The sequence below is a fragment of the Folsomia candida genome, unplaced genomic scaffold (assembly GCF_002217175.1).
Source record: "Folsomia candida strain VU population unplaced genomic scaffold, ASM221717v1 Fcan01_Sc009, whole genome shotgun sequence".
Lineage (NCBI taxonomy): Eukaryota > Metazoa > Arthropoda > Collembola > Entomobryomorpha > Isotomidae > Folsomia > Folsomia candida.
In genome coordinates, this window is record NW_019091201.1 from 3,917,462 (window position 1) to 3,936,847 (window position 19,386).

At 38.0% G+C, this 19,386-nt stretch overlaps 5 protein-coding genes across 15 annotated transcripts; 2 read left to right on the forward strand and 3 right to left on the reverse strand.

The window, feature by feature from the left end:
* Window positions 1–909: 909 nt before the first annotated feature.
* LOC110853987 (CAAX prenyl protease 1 homolog) lies at window positions 910–3,704 on the reverse strand. The gene is made up of 10 exons (XM_022102370.2): window positions 3,558–3,704; window positions 3,249–3,431; window positions 3,081–3,170; window positions 2,956–3,009; window positions 2,696–2,884; window positions 2,489–2,608; window positions 2,118–2,414; window positions 1,914–2,035; window positions 1,637–1,844; window positions 910–1,571 (listed from the first exon to the last, which is right to left on the reverse strand). Exons 2-10 carry the CDS (start codon window positions 3,369–3,371, stop codon window positions 1,341–1,343), a joined length of 1,434 nt encoding a protein of 477 aa, XP_021958062.1. The 5' UTR covers window positions 3,372–3,431; window positions 3,558–3,704; the 3' UTR covers window positions 910–1,340.
* Window positions 3,705–3,814: 110 nt separating this feature from the next.
* LOC110853986 (poly(A)-specific ribonuclease PARN) lies at window positions 3,815–7,337 on the forward strand. Its single transcript, XM_022102369.2, has 12 exons — window positions 3,815–4,119; window positions 4,239–4,424; window positions 4,514–4,574; window positions 4,647–4,759; window positions 4,835–4,967; window positions 5,042–5,504; window positions 5,575–5,809; window positions 5,882–6,074; window positions 6,378–6,433; window positions 6,502–6,588; window positions 6,667–6,922; window positions 6,998–7,337. The coding sequence occupies exons 1-12, from the start codon at window positions 4,101–4,103 to the stop codon at window positions 7,065–7,067; spliced, it is 1,872 nt and encodes a 623-aa protein (XP_021958061.1). The 5' UTR covers window positions 3,815–4,100; the 3' UTR covers window positions 7,068–7,337.
* LOC110853988 (alpha-ketoglutarate-dependent dioxygenase alkB homolog 4) lies at window positions 7,291–8,650 on the reverse strand. The gene is made up of 4 exons (XM_022102372.2): window positions 8,420–8,650; window positions 8,228–8,344; window positions 8,055–8,147; window positions 7,291–7,976 (listed from the first exon to the last, which is right to left on the reverse strand). The coding sequence occupies exons 1-4, from the start codon at window positions 8,543–8,545 to the stop codon at window positions 7,365–7,367; spliced, it is 948 nt and encodes a 315-aa protein (XP_021958064.1). The 5' UTR covers window positions 8,546–8,650; the 3' UTR covers window positions 7,291–7,364.
* Window positions 8,651–8,697: 47 nt separating this feature from the next.
* On the forward strand, window positions 8,698–12,963 carry LOC110853983. Of its 6 annotated transcripts, none has more exons than XR_004835606.1 (5): window positions 8,698–8,823; window positions 9,261–9,373; window positions 9,453–10,846; window positions 10,927–12,402; window positions 12,696–12,963. XR_004835606.1 is itself a non-coding variant. In XM_035855110.1 (4 exons), the coding sequence occupies exons 2-4, from the start codon at window positions 9,277–9,279 to the stop codon at window positions 12,280–12,282; spliced, it is 2,847 nt and encodes a 948-aa protein (XP_035711003.1). In that variant the 5' UTR covers window positions 8,698–8,823; window positions 9,261–9,276; the 3' UTR covers window positions 12,283–12,963. The 6 variants fall into 6 exon arrangements, 2 of the variants coding, with proteins under 2 accessions (XP_035711003.1, XP_035711004.1); XR_004835605.1 differs by having other exon boundaries at window positions 12,701–12,963; XR_004835607.1 differs by having other exon boundaries at window positions 10,927–12,372.
* On the reverse strand, window positions 12,861–19,366 carry LOC110853984 (neural Wiskott-Aldrich syndrome protein). 6 transcript variants are annotated; one of them, XM_035855113.1, is made up of 13 exons: window positions 19,050–19,366; window positions 17,833–17,962; window positions 17,556–17,748; window positions 15,977–16,256; window positions 15,835–15,901; window positions 15,604–15,761; window positions 15,422–15,521; window positions 15,063–15,344; window positions 14,861–14,978; window positions 14,669–14,792; window positions 14,139–14,591; window positions 13,974–14,066; window positions 12,861–13,888 (listed from the first exon to the last, which is right to left on the reverse strand). In XM_035855113.1, exons 4-13 carry the CDS (start codon window positions 16,139–16,141, stop codon window positions 13,736–13,738), a joined length of 1,713 nt encoding a protein of 570 aa, XP_035711006.1. In that variant the 5' UTR covers window positions 16,142–16,256; window positions 17,556–17,748; window positions 17,833–17,962; window positions 19,050–19,366; the 3' UTR covers window positions 12,861–13,735. The 6 variants fall into 6 exon arrangements, with proteins under 6 accessions (XP_035711006.1, XP_035711005.1, XP_021958058.1 ...); XM_035855112.1 differs by having other exon boundaries at window positions 17,556–17,962; window positions 19,054–19,366; XM_022102366.2 differs by having other exon boundaries at window positions 17,556–17,962; window positions 18,925–19,059.
* Window positions 19,367–19,386: the final 20 nt, after the last annotated feature.

The window sequence follows — 19,386 nt, forward strand, 5'->3', positions numbered from 1 at the left end:
TGGAATTATTTGTGGGTGTCACCTCATTTGCATATTTTTACGAATTTACAAGAGACATATACATCGAGTTTATTCAGTACGGAAAGCCTATAATATTATGAGCAGGTTGAGGTTTATGCAAATGAGGTGACACGCACAGTGTCCGCGAAGGCGTGGGGACAGAGGGAAAATGACCCCACGGTTATTCGATGTCCACATCATCTGCCCATCTTATGTAAACCCCGCCCAACCCCATCCTACAATGTTAATGTCCCCACAGCTTCCGCGACAACTGGACACGAACACATAATTCCACTGTACTTTCCAGTTTTAAATACCACCACAGAATTAATAAGAATAATTTCTTTAAGAAAGAAAATGAAGTGCTCAGAGTGGAAAATTCCAAATTAAAAAACAAGACCACCAGCGCGGTGACCAGTATTGTCAAAACTTCTCGAGCAACGCTACAAAGAGTGACGGCGTCTCCGGTACAGACGCTGCACCTTCCCGGAATCCCGTCCAATCTAAGTGGCAGCAGAAATCGCGTCGAAAAAAACGGCGGTAGTGGTAGCGGAGTTGATGTCCTTCATAGAATAGAAGCCCTCGAAGAATCTGTCGCCTCCTTGGTCGACCAAACGAGTCAAATTCAAGAACGTCTTTACCACCAGGAAATCAGGTATGAAGAAACGCTCGGAAAAGTTAAGGACGTTTTAGCCAATTTGACCACCTTGTATTCCAAGTTAGTTTCTCCAGGGGAGAAAATTAGTGCGCATCGTTCCAGTCAAGTGAAAATAGACACGGTTTTTACCCAACTGAACGAGACTGCCGAGCATTTAGCCACCATTACGAGTAGCAATAGTAGCAGCAATCATAGGAGAGTACAATTTAAAGGAATTCTGAAAAAATAAATTTTATGTGGATTAAAACTGATTTCAAAAAACAATTATAGTATTTTTTATTTCTTTTTTTTTTAACTTATACATACGTATATCACTGCACTCAGACTTTTGACAATTAAAACAGTACTGACGAATCGTCAGTGACGATGTTGTTGACAAGAGCTTTGAAGCTTACTTAAATGATGAAACTATTAACACACATTAAGAATTTTTAAAAGACGACATCGATGGTTCGAGTTTGAAATAGATTTTCAGGAAATCTGTGAATAACAAGATTTAAGAATAATATACACAATACAATACAAACCAAGAATATCAATGGTCGTTTCACACGGGTTGGTTCACAATCTATCTACTAAAAAGTATGGAGAACAGGTGGAGAAACATGAAGATATTTAGATTGTACATATAGTAAAGTTAAAATGTTGAATGGAATACTTTTCTATTTTTTTGTGAACATGGTTATTTTGACTTTTTCATGGCATCATCAATGGCGTGGAGTCGTTGGAGGAGGGGAGGGTGGGAATGGTGCCAGGCGGAATAGAGTGGGTCCGTAATTGGGAATGACAAATTGTCCTTGTTCAATTTCATGAGAGCGCCCTTCAAGTCGCGACCATAGCCAAGTTGCACAGAGAATTCGTCCGCTTCAAATTCGAATTTTCGGGAGAGAACGTGCATCAAGAATCCCATAGCCTATAAAATAACCTTATTGTAATTTTCAAATTTTTATGGAAATTTTATAAAACTAGAATATTTACGGCATTATAAATCTGCAGGAGAAATTGGAGAACAATAATGAGCCCGAGTAAGATTGGTTTCTCAGTTTTCTTGGGGAATCCGAAAGCTTCATAGACAGTTGAATTTTGATAGAACATGGCAAACAGGGCGAAAATGAACAATAAGTTGGCTTGTGATATGACAATGTTCTTGACAACGTGGTTCAATTTCCAGTGTCCTAGTTCATGTCTGCAATAATTACATGAAATATGTATTTAATATTAAGATTTCATAATCAAGTGTAAATAAGCAACGTACCCCAAAACTGCCTCGATCTCTTCGTCGGTGCATCCCTTTTCTTCACTTTCCGGATCAGCCTTCTTTTCAGTAGCTTTCGAGGATTCTCCGTTTTCTTCCTTGTCCTTCTTGTCATCAGTTGACTACAAGTACCAGGAAATAATTTTGTAAAACATCATTTCTACCAACTATATATGTAATAAACTGATTTAAACTAATTCGTACCTTGACATATCCCTTGATAAGTGTGTCATACAAAACTATTCTCTTGTTGTTGAAGAGTCCGTACAAGTAAGCGTTGCTGTGAGCAGATCGTTTCGACCCTTCTACCACGAAGAGTTTTGTCAATGGGAACTTAATTCTGCCAGCCAATGCCTCAATTCGAGTCCTCAGTGGTCCTTCTTGCAGTGGAGTGTATTTGTCAAACAATGGAGCAATCAACAGTGGGTAGATTGTCATTAAGAACATTAACACAATGAAGCAAAAGATCCAAAGCCAGACAAAGAAGAATTGGCCGCCGAGCTATACAAAATTATGTAATTAGCAAATTAAATTAATGAATGATAGTGTTATAATACTGATGATGATATAGGCACCTGCACAATTTTAACAATCAGTCCAACAATAGGCACGGTGATTAATGCTGAAACTAGGATCCCTTTCACAGTATCTTTACAAAAGAATCCCAGCGTCTGTTTGTTGAATCCATGCTTCTCCTATTATCGATAAATTATTAGACTCCGTTATTTAGTGACTTGAGTTTCAACACGAGTGACGAATATATCTAATTATAATATTTATACCTCAAGTACAAAAGTGGAATATAGCGACAAAGGGAGTCCTACAATGTTGTTGAACAACAAAGCAATCAAACTGAAGCTGACACTTTTTCCAATTTCCTTGTCCCATCCTACGGGCCACACGTTAAAGAAATCCAAAACCGGGCCACTGACTATCCATCCCTTATACAATCCAGAACAACTCAATAGACCCTGTAAAATAGTGAGTATTCAAAAATGACAAACACATTTGATATGCATTGATTTATTGAGTATTATTATACCGTTAAGACAAACATTGAATAGAAATCGTGAAACATGGAAAAGTTCCCTTTGTCCTGTACCAACAAATTGACATTATTTGATACTCAAATTAAATTACCACATACTTTAGGGTTTCCTTCCTTACCAGTCCGTACAGTCTCGATTTTTCAAACGTCTCCTTGTCCAGATTCAGCTCCTTCGGTACCTTCTCTTTCGATTGATGATATACTTTCCGCTGCATAAGAAAACACGTAATTTATTTATTCTAAATACTTAATACAATTACTCTTCCTTGCAGGTTTTATGTACTAACCTGTCGCAGGCAAAGATACAGTTCGAAAGCATATTCTATCCAGAGACAGGCGATGATAGACCAATAGATCTTCTCCGGCGTGAGATAAGTCTCAACCTTTTTGGTAAAAGCTGAGAAATCCATGTTCTCCAAGAGATCTCCTTACCACTAGCGGGTCCCGTGTGAATAACTCCTAGTTCTTACCTAAAGTAACATAATTAACTTGAATTACAGTCAGTTTACAATACAAAATACAATTTTCTCAAAATAAAAGCCGGAAGCAAAATACTTAAATTGAAACAAAATACAGATTTATAAATAACAACTCACCTTTACTTTTATGGTAGAATCAATCCACGACCAAGGATAAACACTTTCCGTACACAATTTAGTTAAATGTCATACTTTAATTTAATGAACAATTAACTAAATGATTTCAATTTGTGTTTTTTTTGCTTATGTTAAAAAAATGTACTTGAGAAGAGAATCTTGTCTGGCTTGGATTGGATGATGACAGACCAAACATATTTAAATTTCCCACTCTTTACATGTGGGCAAAGTGAGACTTCACAACGAGGAAGCCGGAGTCAACACGCACGGTTAATTACCAAAACTTCCAAATATTTTTCAAATAATTTTCGACAGATAACCACTAAAGCTGGAAGTATTAATATGATAAGTACTTAACAACACCATCTGTGATATTAATTTACCCTGCAATAAGTGAGTATGGTGGAGAAAGTGGTGGGGAAACGTAGATGATGTCGATTTTTAATTAAAAGCAAAGTGAAGAAAGTGCCACTCACAAAAAGGGTTAAGGGTCCAAGGAAGGGTCGAAGTATTATCTCAGTTCGGTTGTACCCTTCGTTAGCCATGGAGGTTATCAGAGAAAGTAAGCACCAACGACTATTTAATTTCAATTCGAAATCTATTACGTCAAAGTTTGAGGTTCAATTCAAACGTACAAACAAAACGTTTCGTGTAATTTTAATTTATTAATTCTGTTTCCAGATTTCGACTCTCTCTATCACGAAATCCGTGATGCAATTCAAAATTGCTCATTTATGGCGATTGACACCGAGCTAACTGGTCTTCGCGTGAACGAGGAGAGGGACAATTATTTTGACACGATGGAAGAACGCTACCAAGTTATCCGAGAAACGTCGAATAAGTATCTCATCATTCAGTTTGGACTTGGTAAGTAATGCTGCGGTTTCGAGCGTTGTTAAAATTCCGAGTCCGTATAAGGAACTTTGTTTAATTAATTATTCGGTTTCATTGTATAGTCACCTTCTTTTATGATGAAGTGAGCGACACGTTTACTCATAAAGCGTACAATTTCTACACGTAAGTTCATAAATTAAACCAACTATTCGAATAAGATTCAGATTAATTACTTAGCAAATCATGTAAATTCAGATATCCCAGCCAGACTAAGAATTTTATGCCAACTGTGCGATTCATGTGTGAAAGTTCATCGATTGAATTCTTGTCGTCATTCGGGTTCGATTTTAATAAGCTATTTCATCACGGTTAGTAATTAGAAATTAAGTAAATATTTTTACACGTGTGGAGTTTTTGTAATATGTGTATTTTTATTTTTTTAGGAATTGCATATTTATCTAGCTCGATGGTGAAGAAAGTAATTGAGGAACATGAGGAACGCGAAGCAAAGTATGAGAATGAAAAGGCTTCCATGACTGTCCCGGAAAACTTTAAGAAATTTATGGAGGATTCAAAGTACGTAATTAAATTAATTTCCTGACTAATCATTTAGATTCTACATTAACGTGACATGATAACCTATTTTATAGAGCCATCATCAAAAGGTTTCTTGCAAGTAACAAAAAGGAATACGTATTTGATACCCTGTCCCCCTTCCAAAGAAGACTAATGTTTGAAAATTTTAAACCACAATATCCTAATTTACTATTTGAAACTGTTCAAAACGACGAAGAAGAGTCTGATCCCTTCTCCGCTTCAGAAAGTGACGATGACACAAAAACCCCTGGTCGTTCTTCCTCAAAGAAAAAGGACGTTTCAAGTCCTCTACCCTCATCCGTGAAGACTGCGGATGAGTCCGCATTACCGAAAAGTATGGCAGACTTGTCACTTCCTACACAAGTCAAGCAAAAGCAGTACAAGAAACCCTTGAGAATAACTAAAGTTTCAGAGGAAGAACTCGAGTTTAGGAAAAACCAAAAGAAACAGAAATTTGAAAAAGACATTGATAGTATGATTGGGTTTTCGAAAGTTATCCATGAAATTGGGAAATCCGTAAGGAGTTCATAATTATTTAATTGTTTAGTTAGTTTAGATGTATGAACGCAAGCAATTCTTTTTACAGGGCAAAATCGTCGTCGGTCACAATATGTTGCTGGATGTTTCCCACGCCATAAATCAGTTCGTTGATGACTTGCCAGAAACTTTGGCAGAATTTAAAAATTGTGTTCAAACTGCACTACCAAACCTTGTGGATACCAAGCTGATGGCGTGTCAACTTCCTTTCCGGGAATTATTCAAGTCGTCAGTGTTAAGTGATGTAATAAAGAGATTGGAAACTGAACCATTTACTTTTGAAGGTTAATTGACATTACTATTTTTCTTGGCAGTGGAAGATGATTGATTTTAATTGAATTCTGTATTACACTCAGACTCCAAACTTCATCCTGGAATTGAATCAAAAGGATATGAATTTGGACAATCCAAATTTCATGAAGCAGGATATGACGCATACATCACGGGACTCTGTTTTATAAGTATGTGCAAATACTTGGGGACGTTACAAAGTCCAAAGAAAACTCGTGTCCTTCCAGAAAGCCCACTAGTAATGCCGTACATCAACAAGTGAGCTAATTTTTCGTTTTTTTGTGCACGTCACCCTGGACTTTTTCACGCGTTAAGTCAATTGCATACTTTGCGCGATGTAATTCCAGGAAAAATAACTGGTTTTCATTCAGTGTTATATTCGCATTAATCGAATTTCAATACGACGAAAATCTACACTTATATGTTTTAACCAAAATTTTAAAGCTAGGAAAATTTCCTTTGGAAAAATGAAGTTTAGCATTCATAATTGCTTTGACAAATTTGTTGAAACGGCGATGTTTTGAAATATCGATATGCATTTTTATTTATTTATTTTTGCAGACTTTACCTCATGAGAATGATGGACGTTTGCTACATGAACATTTCGGGGATTGATTGTAAGTGGATTTGCTTATCATTATATTTGCAACCTAGAGTGATTTCAATTGGATTTATACTTTTTTAGTGACACCATCCCGATCTCATGTATTCTACGTCCAATGTCCTAAAAATACTTCCATAGACTTGATCCGATCTTGGTTCAGTCCGTTTGGTGAGTTGTGTAACTTTTTAAGGCATATAATTCATATTGTTGGCTGACTAGTGTTAACATACATATTGTGATTTGCAGGTCAAATTCAATATCACTGGCAAAGAGATGATATATTCGTATCATTGATGGACAAAGACCAAGCACCTTTAGTGATGAGGAATTTGGAGCACCGTGATGGATATTTTATAACACCATTTGAAGAATATACCAAAATGAGAGAAGAAAAGTTGAAACTTTCCCAAGTAAAAAATCAGCAATCTTCAACAAATTCTACTCATATTGACCCTTCGCCACCGTCGTCTGCTCCTGCGCAGACAAAAAGGCCCAAGACTGAGTAAGTATTTTAAAATCACGAATCAAAATAATATGATATGATAATCTGACCCTAATTGGATTGGAAATTAATCAGAAGTACCGAAGTAAAGCGGAAACCCGCAACGAAGGCTACTCAATTGTTCGAACAACCCGCATGGGATTAAGATTAAAAAACAAACCAGTGATTATGATGATTATTGTTATGATTGTCGCGTGAATATATTTTAACCTGAATAGTTCAGCTTTAAATATGATGCTAATTTTGTTACCAGTTGAACTTTCAACAATATATAACTATTTAAGCTAAGTTAGCTTTTATGTACAACAGCTACTTTTACACTTTCTGATTGTCCTAAAAGCCATAAAAATTCTGATTATGAACATCAGTTATTGCGCTGGGAATAAAAGCCAACTTCTTTTATTTCGGTTTTCAACAAATCTTATAAAATACCAATTTATTCTTATCCTTCATTCTTATTAATATCGTCACAACTCCAGAAATTATGCGCCTTATCGATAACATTTTGTCCCGTAGTCAAATACAGCGACCCATTTGGTAAATACTCTCTTGTAAATTCTCGATAAGCCATGCAAATCCGTCTATCCTGAATATCACTTCGCAAAATTGAATGTTCCCATTCGTACCGAGACGGTCCAGAAAGGACGAGGAGAGAACGAGCTGGCATGGGAAGCCGTACAATTGGATAGGAATTAGAAGTAGTGTTACTATTCTCGGTATTAAACGGATTATACGTATAATTATTATCATAATGATACTTTAAATTATATTTTGTGATTCCACCAACATATTTCGTCATTGTGAGGACAGAATCTGAGATTAAACTAATAGAAATGACTCGCTCGCCCCACACCCAACAGTCATCGATGTGAGGGTCGATACAGGCTCCGGTCTCTGGACGATATTCAATAGCACATTGTTCAATTGTCTGAAAGTCAGATAAGGCTGGAACTTGGTTTAATTTTTTCTGCGCAAATTCACTAAACTTTGGAAATCCGGTGAAACTGTTGCCATTAATTTTCATCTTTTTGAAGTTGGTCTTGGGTCCAAAATTCTGCAAGTCGAATTAACACTCTGCTAAATAATGTCTGAATATTTATGTTATGATTGATAAGTTTATAATTACGCTTACCTGCTTCCTTCGACCACTCTGCGATAAATCCCACTGCATCGAGTCACACCCTTGAATCATTTCTATCTCTTCGTCACATGTCAAAAAGTCAGGCTAATTAAATAATTCACAACTTTAGTAATAGTTCCATAAAATCAAGATATACATTTAAGGTGTTAACTTTTAACTCTTACAATTAAAATAACTCCACGATAATCGATCGGATTTCCACCATGATGGGGATGATCTCTCAATACGTTTACGCCCAGCCAGGCCTTTGAGTCGCACAAGTGACAATATTCGTAACAAGTCTGTTAATCGATGTACACAAAAGTTAATTATAATTATACAGTTAAAATTTTATTTTCTATTAAAAATTAAAATACCTCAAGATCCAATTTCGTCAGTGCAAAGTTATTCGGTTTCTGTTCCCCTGTCGAAATTCCGAATTCGGATTCACAAATTAGACAGGTTCGGATTCCCTTACATCCGCAGGGACGTACTTGGAACATTTTACTTTTTTCTAATTAAATGTTTCCAGTTAAAAATTTTAAATTAAAGAAAAATGATTTGTTGAAATTCTCAAATTCTACGTGTTTAAGTTGAATGAGAAATGCCGGCAAGCTGGTCAAACTCCGCCAGCAAGCACGTTGTTCGTTCGTTCATTCATTCACTTCGCTCGTTCGGAAGAACATCCCACCAAAATCAGCTCCCAGGATTCTTCTATTTAAATTTAATTTGCAATTAAATTAACTACAAGTACTGGATAAGGACGGCGGCGGTTTGACAGGTACGAAGTGGTTTTGATATTTAATGGGTTCGTAAACTTCATAAAGCAAAAAGGGGTGGGTGGACTGGATGGTCAGGGCCCAATGATGTCGTGGTGGGTGTCCAAAAACTAAAAAAAAATGCGAAGTTTACGAACGTGCCCTTATCATTAGTCATATCTTGAATAGTTCGGATGGAGGGACGGCCAAGGACCGGTGGGGGCAAAGAATTTATAGTATCGATTTGATTAATTTTGCTGGTAATTCTATATCGCAATTCGCAAGTCAAAATACAGACATAATTAAATTTAAGCGCAGTTATTTTATGAACAAATCACGAAATTCTGAGCATTGTAGTAGTCTAAAACTATCTTAAAAGATTCCCCAAAATTGGTTAACTGGGGTTCAAATTAAAATAAATGGTTAAATTAATTGTTTTTTTTTGTTTCCCATTCTGTAGGACAATCTTGTTCAAAATGCCTCACATCTGGGAGAGGCTCCACGCCAAGAAGTATTTGGACGTTGACGTTGTAACGGATTCCACCAAGGCGTGCAGACAGAGCTTGTTCTATGGTGAGTGAGTGGTCTTGCCTAACAAAATTTTAATTGGCCATTCATGTTTAATTAATGAAATCATTATCGTTAAATTCAGGTGAACCAACGGAAGACAAGAAGACAGCCAAAACGGCCTCACTAATCCAGATTGCAAAATCCTGTAGCAAGGAAGAGAAGGCCTTCATCCATTTGCAGTTGTTTTGGCATCTCCGATACCGGAGTGAAATAGAGCCAGTCCTTGAAAATCCGGGCAACTTTGCGTACATCGCACCAACCTATGTCACTGAAGCGTTCGTTCCAAACGACACTTATTGTACCGTCGTCATCGATGGAGAGCTCATGTATCATTTCCTGCAAATGGTCCTTCACTTGTTTGACCTGAAATTTGTTCAAGATCTGACTGCAATGGTGGTGGAAAAATTTATGCCAAATGAAGACCAGCACGGCGTTTACCCATTCGTTGTCTTCTTTCTGGGAAAAATCTGTCGTCGTGAATTGGATAGGGAGGAAGCGGAAGGAGGCGACTTTTACTTGAAACAATTCATCACCGTTTTGGACGGATTTGTGGGCCACGGCTTGATATCCAAATATGAAAAGTTATGCTACTTATTCCGAGTGGCTGGGGTGGTCGTTATGAAAAAGGAAGATTACTTGGCTAATGGAACTGATTTTTTGGAATTACTGGAAGAATGGAATTTCGACTTGAGTAACAGGATCGCACAAGAGACACGGGTCTATCTTACAGAATTTTTCGAGGATAAGCCAGCCTCAGAAGGAGTACGAGTCGAAATCTTGACAGCAATCGAGAAAGCCATTGTGAAGTTGGACGTGTCAGAAGACGAGATCAAAGAATGGGAATCTATTCCCAAGACACATCGAATTACTTGGTCCGAATTCATCGGAGTACATGCCTTTCTCGCAAAATCTGTTTTTGAAAAATACTCTTCAACTTTTGACATATCCTTAATCGAAAATCTGGTCAATTTAGTCTCCACATGGTCTTTAAAGCGCCCAAAGTTGACCCGTGATGATTATCTTGGAGAGATTGGAAATTTTGATCAATTTTATACAGTATTGAAGCGATTTGGAGAAAAGGATCGTGATCGGAAAAACTTACTTGCCAAGTTTATAGAATTTTCATACAAGGACGTGTACTGTGGTCAAACTGGATTACGGATTGCTGAGAAATATCTCGTCCCAGGTGGCGACTATGACACCGTGTCCACCTACATTTTGAACGCGTTGGACAAAGAGAAAATGCCAGAGAGTTGTGTAGGGCTTGTACCTTCCACGGTGAAACTTCTGATTCAAAAGTTGCTGTGCGCAAATGCAGAGATGAAAGCGAGAAAGGATGAACTTGTCCCAAGATTGTTCAAAGACGGTGCCAATGCAGCCTTGATTCTGTCAGATTACACTTATCATGTCAATAATCTGTGCTCTAAACTCGGGACCATTGAGCGAGAAGTACGAGATGCAGCTCAAATAGCACATGTAAGCACGATACAATATTAAATTAGACCAATTTCATCACTAAATCCAATCTAACATATTAATTACTTAATTATTCACAGAATCGAGACCTTGTCTTCAGTACCTGTTTGGAGGACCCAGTGAACACAGTAATCTCAATGATGGAGCACGCCTTTACATCCCAGCATTTCAAAGTGTTGATCTTTGCCAAACCATTTTTGCTCCTGCCAAGCAGCCATCCATCCAAAAACCCACCCAGCGTGCGAAACTTCTGCTTCAATAAGATTGTGGTCAACGCCGGTGGACACGACCCCATTCTGATCTCTTTGGTTGAATGCGTTTCTAAACTAATCTCAAACGATATCATGGATGCGAATGATGTTTACGAGATTATCAAACAGCAAGTCCGTACTCTGCTCCAGGGCATGATGCATCTGCCCAAAATTGGGAAACTTTTCCAAATTATCAACTCCATTGCTATCGCCTTGATCGAATTGAACAAGGAGGACCAGTACGTTCCTAATATTAAGGAAATTCTGAGGTTGGTCTTGAACACGAAGATGCTGACTTATCACGTCATGCCTCCCTGCGCTGCAAAGGAAATGCTGAACATTCGCACCATTTGTTCGTCCACGGCGGAAAGTATCATTGCCTCCAAATTAGCGGGACCAGATCCATTCGACAAACTTTCTCAAGATGCTACTACTAAGGATCCCGGCTATATTCTTAACCGTAATTTGTTACAAATCGGATATCTGTACGTGCGAGTGCCTCAATTACAAGATCATATTACCTCAAGCTTTCTTGGACAGAATCCTGCCATTAATCCTCTTCAGCTCAAGCCGGAACTTGAATTTGCCAACATACAAAATTCATTGTACACTTGGGTTGCTGATTCAGCCGTTGAAGAATGGCCCACCCTCCTTCAATTTTTAATTGAAGTTCTTCCAAAGTCTCCAATCTTTGAGCATGACATCGTCAACGTTTTCAACCGCTCGATCCCCTTCGTTTGGCGAAATTGCACGGAAGTCAAGAATCAACACATGTTTCGTCAATATTTGAAATTCTATAACAAAGCCGTCCAGCAGATTTTGCTCCAAAAAGGAGACTTGGCACCCACACGAGAAAAGCAACTCGACATTGTCGCCACTTTCGTCCTAGTGGTCGACTTGATGTTTCAAAATTGCCGGAAGCGCAAAACTCAACAAGAGAAACTGGCCGTGAGCACTTCCATCCAACAAGTAATGCTTGTCACCCTTGAAGTTCTAAATGTTATGATGGGAATGAACCCGACTTTTGAGAAGGACATGAAGCCCAACGTTTTGGACCGCCTTTCCTTACTCCCATTTGTGAAGGGGGCATGTGAACCGATTCGGAAATGCATGATGGAACGTGTCTGCAATTATAAGGATGCTAAAACCACGGCGAAAAAGGACCCTGCTGCTGGAGATCAATAAAGTAATACATGAAGTAAAATGTTGACAACTCAGATACCACATCTGATCAACCACAAGACTGGACCGGACTACTATTTGATTCAACAAATAGTATTAATTAAATTAATGATTTTTCTTACCGTAATGAGTATTACACTATAGTCTGTCCACGGCAAGTTGAACCCAGAGATATGGAAGACTAAATCCCGGCCCATGCTTATTAACGTTGAACTGAGTTTAGTCTCCCATATCTCCGGGTTCAACTTGCCGTGGACAGATAGTAGTTATAAACTATTTCTATACATAAAGTGAACGAGTTATGTACTGTGCGGGTGGAACTTAAACCTACGGCCTCCTGAAGTACCTTGTGCTGAGACTAGGGTTTCTCGTGAGTTTAGCTCCATTCGCACAGCACATAACTAACTCACTTCAAGTATAGTTCAATCAAAAGACTGGTGCTAGCTAATGACTAAATATTTTTCACTACTGTTTTTTTTCTACTTCTACATATGAAATTTATGTATGAATTCCATTACAAAAATGACTAGTAATTTAATAAATGTTGTTATTCAAAGATGTTTTTTTCATTCTCAATTATGTGAGCGGTTTTATTACTATTATTTATTTTATTCGGTAGAAGATGCATGACTGATGCTGCTACACGAGGCATTACATAATATTAATTTCATCTCAATCTACGTACAAGTATCACAAGTTTCATGTATTTTTTTTCGGTGACAAAAAGATGTCAATATTTTAAAACAACGCAACATTCTATTCTATTATTGATTCTCATGTCTGCATATCAGCTTTATTACTTATCGACTCTTCTGCTAGTAATAATTTAGAGTAAGTTTATCTGACGACGGACTATTTTTATTATTGCATATGTCCTTACGAGGAGCTAAACTCTTCTTGATATTTAATTTTGTATACTGTTACATTTTTATTATTCAGGTTAGATATGTATGTGTTTCTTTTTCAGAAAAAACGTAATTTTAAAAAAGAAACACGAACTAATTAAAAAGCAAGAAAAAATATTATGACTAAATCGTTATTGGCTTTCCTACCTACTTTTCTACCACATTTAAAGATTATTATGGTTAACATCACTGTTTTTTCGTAAACTGTTAACTAATTCGTTATAAATACCCATTCAATTTAGGATTGGAATTTTTAAATGAAAGATTCAAGTTGACGAGTTTCTTGACCTGCTGTGTGTACGCACCAAAGTTATAATATACTCGAGATGGGTGGATCAATTCTTTTTAAAAAATGTCAGAATTGTACATATGTCAACAAATCTACTGTAACGTGCATGTTAATCCGGTTATCTTGATTTATGTAAGGGCGACGCTTAATTGAGGTAGGGTAGTTAATTTGTGGATATTATTCAATGTCTCTATTGGTCAGCCTCAATCGTATTATTAAATGGCAGATAGTTCTGGGAAGATTTGTGACATTTTTGTGCTTATTAATCCCATTCATCATCCTCCGCTTCTTCTTCCTCTTCCGAACTCGAATCTGGATTTATGGCTTTCGATCGCTCAGCAAGTGCACGAGCCAGGGCACCAGCAAGTCCATCCATCGTATCCGTTGTTTGGGGTTCTTTCTGCGTCTGTTGAACCTGATTTACAACAAATAACGTCTTCTTTAGTATTGATTAATGCAGTTACACCATTTTGTCAAGTAAGAACTAGTTAAGAACTTACAGGTTTTAAGGCAACACCAGTTTGAATTTGGTTAAGACAATCGGCTAATCCTCCAGCGCTACGTTTAGGAGGTGTATCCGAAGGATCCACTTTCTGTAGGTGCGAAAAAATTAAGTCATTTGATTAAACTTATGTAATTATAGATTCATGAAAGTTTTATCACACCTTCAAGTTAACTCCCTTTTGAATTTGTGCCAAAAGATTGGATCTATCATCCATGACCGGTGGAGATGACTTTGGTGCGTTATTATGAGCACCGTTACTGTTTGACTGAGAAGGTGGTGCATTTGGCATTCCCATCGGAGGAGGTGGAGGGGGTGGTGGCATTCCGGCGACCGGCATGGGAGGAGGAGGTGGTGGGGGTGGAGGAATTGGACCGTTAGAGTGACTCGGCTGTTTAGGATTACTATTAGCAAAGGTCGGTGGGGGTGGCCGTGCCGGACCGCTGTTTTGTAAGTTGGGACTGCTAACTTGATGCGACGGTGACTTTTCGACAACGTTTGACGATGATGTTCTCATAGGTGGGGGTGGTGGAGGAACTCCTTGATTGTATCCGGGCACTGGTGGTACTGGTCGAGATGGGGGAGGTGGGGGCGCTGCTGGCTTCAGTGCTTGAACCTGAGGAGATACGTGGAAAATGTTTAAACTGTAAAAATTGTCACAAGAAAATAATTTTCAAAAAATAATAAGTTTACCGTTCGGTTAGGAACTGGCGGAGGTGGGGGGTTGGGATTGCTAATGATGGCTGGTGGAGGAAAAGGAGCTGCTGGGCGTGACGTATTGCGAATCTGCTCCAAACCACCATTCTGTTCGATGAAACTATAAAATAAATATGCGTCATTAGTAAATTTTGTAAATCGTCATATTTAAAAAGACTATATTCGTACTTGTAAATAAATTGTCGAGTATTTTCGTCTTGAAGAACATCTGAAGAAACACCAGCTTTCTCGAAAAAGACGCGAAGATCGCTGTCAACCCCATTCAGATCGAATCCTTTGTTGGGATCTATTAATTAATTGATTAATTAACTTGTACAATTAGTGTTTTATTTATGACATAATAAATCGTCTAATTTGAATTAAGACCTACCCCAGCCAACATGTTGAACATGACGAAAGTCCATCGGTTGGCCAATGTCTTCCTTTCTAAGGGTCGGTTTCTTATTCTTGTCTTTCTTATTGTTTGTCTTCGCTTTATTAGAGTTTGGCTTTGTGGGAAAATTGTAAGTTGTGCTAACAGTTGATACCCCGTTGGTCATTGAAGGAACCTGTTTCTGCGGATGAGGTTGTGGTTGATTATTATGCGATTGACTTTGTGGATAAGGTGGACCATGATTGTCAGGGATTAGTCTTGATCGACGGTGTTCACGTTCTGTAAATCATAAATAAGTATTAAACGTCATATATGCAAAGTAAATCGCGATAAGATATATATTATTGATTGATTACCGTTGCGTCGTTGTCGTTTGGCTTCCAATTTGCTGTCCAACCCCTCTCGAAATAGACCAGCTTCGGTAGGATCGGCAAATAAAATTCCGACTGTGGAACTCTGAAAGGGTATTTATAAAAATAAATAACTTGATTCGACTCGTCACTAAATACTTGATTATTTCAAATTATTTGTAGCTTACGTCTCCTTCAAATGTAAGAAAACAGTGATTTGGCAGATTGTATTCAAACTGATTGTAAATCTCTTGACGAAACACCATGCTCCTTGTCCCGAGAGAGAATACTTGGATAAAATACGATTTTTTAGTCGTGTCTCGAACCAGACACGCAACTCCAGTCTCTGTAAATTAAAGACCAAAGATTTTAAATTAACATGTGGTCTTTTTGTGATTCTTTCATTCGGTAATTCCTACCTTTAATTTGCCATCTCGATTGGTCCGGCGTTGGCACTAATAATTGGGCAACTGCGGATGCTAAAGTCTATAAATAAAGATCAATCAGTTTCAAATTATACTTCAACTTTTGTAACAATATAAATTACAATGTTTTTACTACCTGACGCCCTTTCCCCAATATATCAAAAATCACTTGATTCTCCTCCCTCGACAATAGCAAACTCGTCTTATTATCCGGCGGGGGTCGTCTCGGGGTGGGAGGATTTTCCGGAATTGCTGGCGGATGTTGTGACGAGTAGCTATTGTTATTATACGACGACGACATGTCGTACGCCGGTGGGATGTCAACGTCAACGTCCGCCTCGAAACTATCGTCCCTTGATATCGACGACCCGTATCCCGGCGACCTCGTCGTCCCTGGCGATGACGCCGACGGACTTCTATAAAATTCGGAATTCATTACTTGACTTTGACCTCCTCCTCCTCTACTGTAAATTTGCTGCTGCTGTTGCTGATGAGTTGATGGATGTCGTCGCATACTCTGAAATCTGTTCATCACCAAACCGTCGACAACTTCTACTCTGCCCCCACCACCACCACCCCCACTACGACTACCCCTAAATGAGCTTGTAACCCAGCCCATCCCATCACTTCGACCTACAGTGTTATACAAAAATCCACCAGCAGGATGACCTCCACCACCACCGCCATGACCTGGCGACACTGAACCATTATTCATTGCTACCGGACTACGAAAATTCCTGCTCGGCAAAGTCGTGGCGTAAGCTGGCTGTTGGTGCGGCTGCGGCATGGTGGAAAAGCCGATATTTTTTTGGGGGGTACCTCTCTTTCCTCCTCCCCCTGGAGGAGGATAGTTCGGACTGCCGTACGAAGTGTAATGGCCTGACATGATTGTTATTTACTAACTACTGTTTTTAATTTAATGTTTATTAGTTTAACTGTGGTGGTAAATATTTCTTGTTGGTTGCCGTCTGACTCTGGCAGGCTACAAACTAAAAATCTCAACTTTTTCCAGCACTTTCTCCACTCCACAACCAATCTTGCACTTTATCTTCTGTTTCACAAAAATGTCCACTCGCTCAAAAATTACGAATCGACGTTACACGCACACATTCTTGTTCAATGACAAATCTGATAACTACTTTTGATATGCGTAACTTATCCTACGCCTGTGATTATCCATGTTACGTACTAAATTCCAAGTAAAGCAAAAGTTTGCACACACAGTGACACCTTACCGTAACTGAATCGTGGTGGCGATGTAACTCATATTTTGCTTCCTATCTTTTCTTGATGTTGAAATGATGATGGCTGGCTTGGAATAATGCAGATAAGGATATTCGATAATGCAAAACAGATAAGGTCAAATCAAATCAGAGGAAATGAGAGAATATGCTGGGTGGACCCAGACCAGACCACAGCCGAGTACTGCTGAATAACAAGCGATGATGTGCAAAGTATAAAAATCTGCATTTGTGTGTAACAGAATGATGTTCTGAACCATGGAATTTTAGATCTGAACCTTGTGTGACGAATGCAATGCAAATTTTTCGGGATGATTCGTTCACAGACCAAACAAATAAACAGATCTTTTGCCAAACGAGATCCAACCAAATTAACATTTCGTACCTAAATACGTTGTTGCATTGAATCTATTTTTTCTTGTAAATGAAACCGACGAATTTTATACCCAGATCAAAAAGAGTAAATAAACAAACCTTCTCTAATTTTCGTCAATCCGGTGTAATTTGTGTGCGTAAAAGTGTGAAATTATCCAGTCCTCCTCCAGTCGATAGATAGTCCGCCTCGATAGATTTCGATTGGTATCCGTCAGCATTAAATAATTTGGCTATCTGCACGGTTCACATTTAGCTTTTGGATTCATTGCTCATCCGTCCAAATCCAAAACCACTTGAGAACAATAACAGTTTTGGGGGTTTTAATTGTAAACAAACACACTACGATTTAAATAGGCACTTGATTTTTTTCCATTACTTCAGCTTTAATGCTTTCTTTCCGATCGTGAACTTGATGGAAAATATTTGTTTAATGAAACGGCGTGAAAAGCAGTCCAAGCTTTTGTTTATCCAGCGTTTGTTATTAATGTTCCCATCATTTTTCGATTCTGCAAATCACAAAATAATAGAATTTCATTAAATATGCATTCCGCAAAACAAATCTATACCAAAATTCTTTCTCCATATTTCAAGTTTTCGTAACCATAAATAAAATCGTACTGCAAATTTTACTCAAATCGCCGGATATTTACCAATTTCGCAAAACAAGTATCTAAATCTACACCAAAATTCTATCCAACTAAATTTTTGCAATCCTAGACGTGGATAAAATAGCACTGCAAATTTTACTCAAATCGCAACATATTTGTCCTCCTAGCCATTAAAAATGTCCCAAATTTCCCATAAAAATTATGACAAGTGAAAAATTCCAGTCTTTAGTTTAGCTCACTCGTGTACATACTTTCCTATCTCAAATTTAATATTGACTCATCATATTTATACCACTTTAACCTTAACTACACTTCCACCCACCCACAAAACTTTACTGACATCACTATGTACTGTCCTGATATTACACATTATTTACTTGCACAACAAATAATTGTCCTCACTCAGAATGTAATATGTAATGTAATGTAATACACAAAATAATCATCAAATAGAGCACGTCAACGTGAAAAAGTCTAGTCAAGTGCGACATCCTCCCTTCTCCAATTCGCCCAACCCACGCATCTAATTGCTTACAAATTCGTCCCAGATTCTATGTAACCTCTGAGAACAAACTAATTGAATTAAGCGACAAGACTATACGACATCAATCAATATAAAAAATGCGTCACTATAAAAAAATTACCAGTTTTGTTACAAAAAAATTCCACTAATTCAATTCTATCTCGAATTAATTTTCTGACTTAAAATTCTGCAAGAATCGCAGCTTATACACTTTCTCCATGATCAAAGTTCGTGCCCTTTAATTTAATTTAATCCTGCTTTCACTTCTAATCGGGAAAATTGCGCTCGAAGAAATTGTACCCTTTTTATTTTACTATGCATGCAGTTATCCACTTACTTTTGCCGTATCGTAATTAATTTACGCTTATCTGCTTCTTTTATCGAGGCAAAAATTTGTACAGTAATTGAATGAATGAATGAACGAACGAGACAGTATTGTCTAAAAAGGCTGCTGCAACTTACTTACTGTGCGCTTGGCAGGGGATGAGTCGTACTTCGGGTGAATGCAAATGTGTTAATTTTGTCTTATTAAAGACGGTGTATGCATGAAGATTAGTAGGAATGCAAGGCGGTGTGTGTGTATAAATGCTGAATTTGACCTCACGGGTTGAGCTACAGAAAAGAGCTGACAAAACTTTTTTACCAAGAAGACGAACGAAGACAGGCCGTGTTATTAGATGAGAAGAACAACTTGACAGAGTTGAAATAGTGGTTTTACTATGGGGTACAGTACAGTACAGTAAAATGTGGTTAGTTTACAGTGTGGGAAGAAGGAGCGTGCAGACGCTGGGGGCAGTTT

Excerpts from the sequence above, each read along its gene's own strand:
- LOC110853987 (XM_022102370.2), bottom strand. The coding sequence starts at position 3,371 with ATGGATTTCTCAGCTTTTACCAAAAAGGTTGAGACTTATCTCACGCCG. Across the intron at positions 3,171-3,248 it reads TGTATCTTTGCCTGCGACAG|CGGAAAGTATATCATCAATC; the intron begins GTTAGTACATAA and ends TTTCTTATGCAG. Across the intron at positions 2,036-2,117 it reads TTATCAAGGGATATGTCAAG|TCAACTGATGACAAGAAGGA; the intron begins GTACGAATTAGT and ends TGGTACTTGTAG.
- LOC110853986 (XM_022102369.2), top strand. Across the intron at positions 4,575-4,646 it reads AAAGCGTACAATTTCTACAC|ATATCCCAGCCAGACTAAGA; the intron begins GTAAGTTCATAA and ends ATGTAAATTCAG. Across the intron at positions 5,505-5,574 it reads TCCATGAAATTGGGAAATCC|GGCAAAATCGTCGTCGGTCA; the intron begins GTAAGGAGTTCA and ends TTCTTTTTACAG.
- LOC110853988 (XM_022102372.2), bottom strand. The coding sequence starts at position 8,545 with ATGTTCCAAGTACGTCCCTGCGGATGTAAGGGAATCCGAACCTGTCTA. Across the intron at positions 8,345-8,419 it reads TGACGAAATTGGATCTTGAG|ACTTGTTACGAATATTGTCA; the intron begins GTATTTTAATTT and ends ATCGATTAACAG. Across the intron at positions 8,148-8,227 it reads ATCGTGGAGTTATTTTAATT|CCTGACTTTTTGACATGTGA; the intron begins GTAAGAGTTAAA and ends TTATTTAATTAG.
- LOC110853983 (XM_035855110.1), top strand. The coding sequence starts at position 9,277 with ATGCCTCACATCTGGGAGAGGCTCCACGCCAAGAAGTATTTGGACGTT. Across the intron at positions 9,374-9,452 it reads CAGACAGAGCTTGTTCTATG|GTGAACCAACGGAAGACAAG; the intron begins GTGAGTGAGTGG and ends CGTTAAATTCAG. Across the intron at positions 10,847-10,926 it reads ATGCAGCTCAAATAGCACAT|AATCGAGACCTTGTCTTCAG; the intron begins GTAAGCACGATA and ends AATTATTCACAG.
- LOC110853984 (XM_022102364.2), bottom strand. The coding sequence starts at position 16,726 with ATGTCAGGCCATTACACTTCGTACGGCAGTCCGAACTATCCTCCTCCA. Across the intron at positions 15,902-15,976 it reads TATTGGGGAAAGGGCGTCAG|ACTTTAGCATCCGCAGTTGC; the intron begins GTAGTAAAAACA and ends CTTTATTTATAG. Across the intron at positions 14,067-14,138 it reads AAAAGGGAGTTAACTTGAAG|AAAGTGGATCCTTCGGATAC; the intron begins GTGTGATAAAAC and ends TCGCACCTACAG.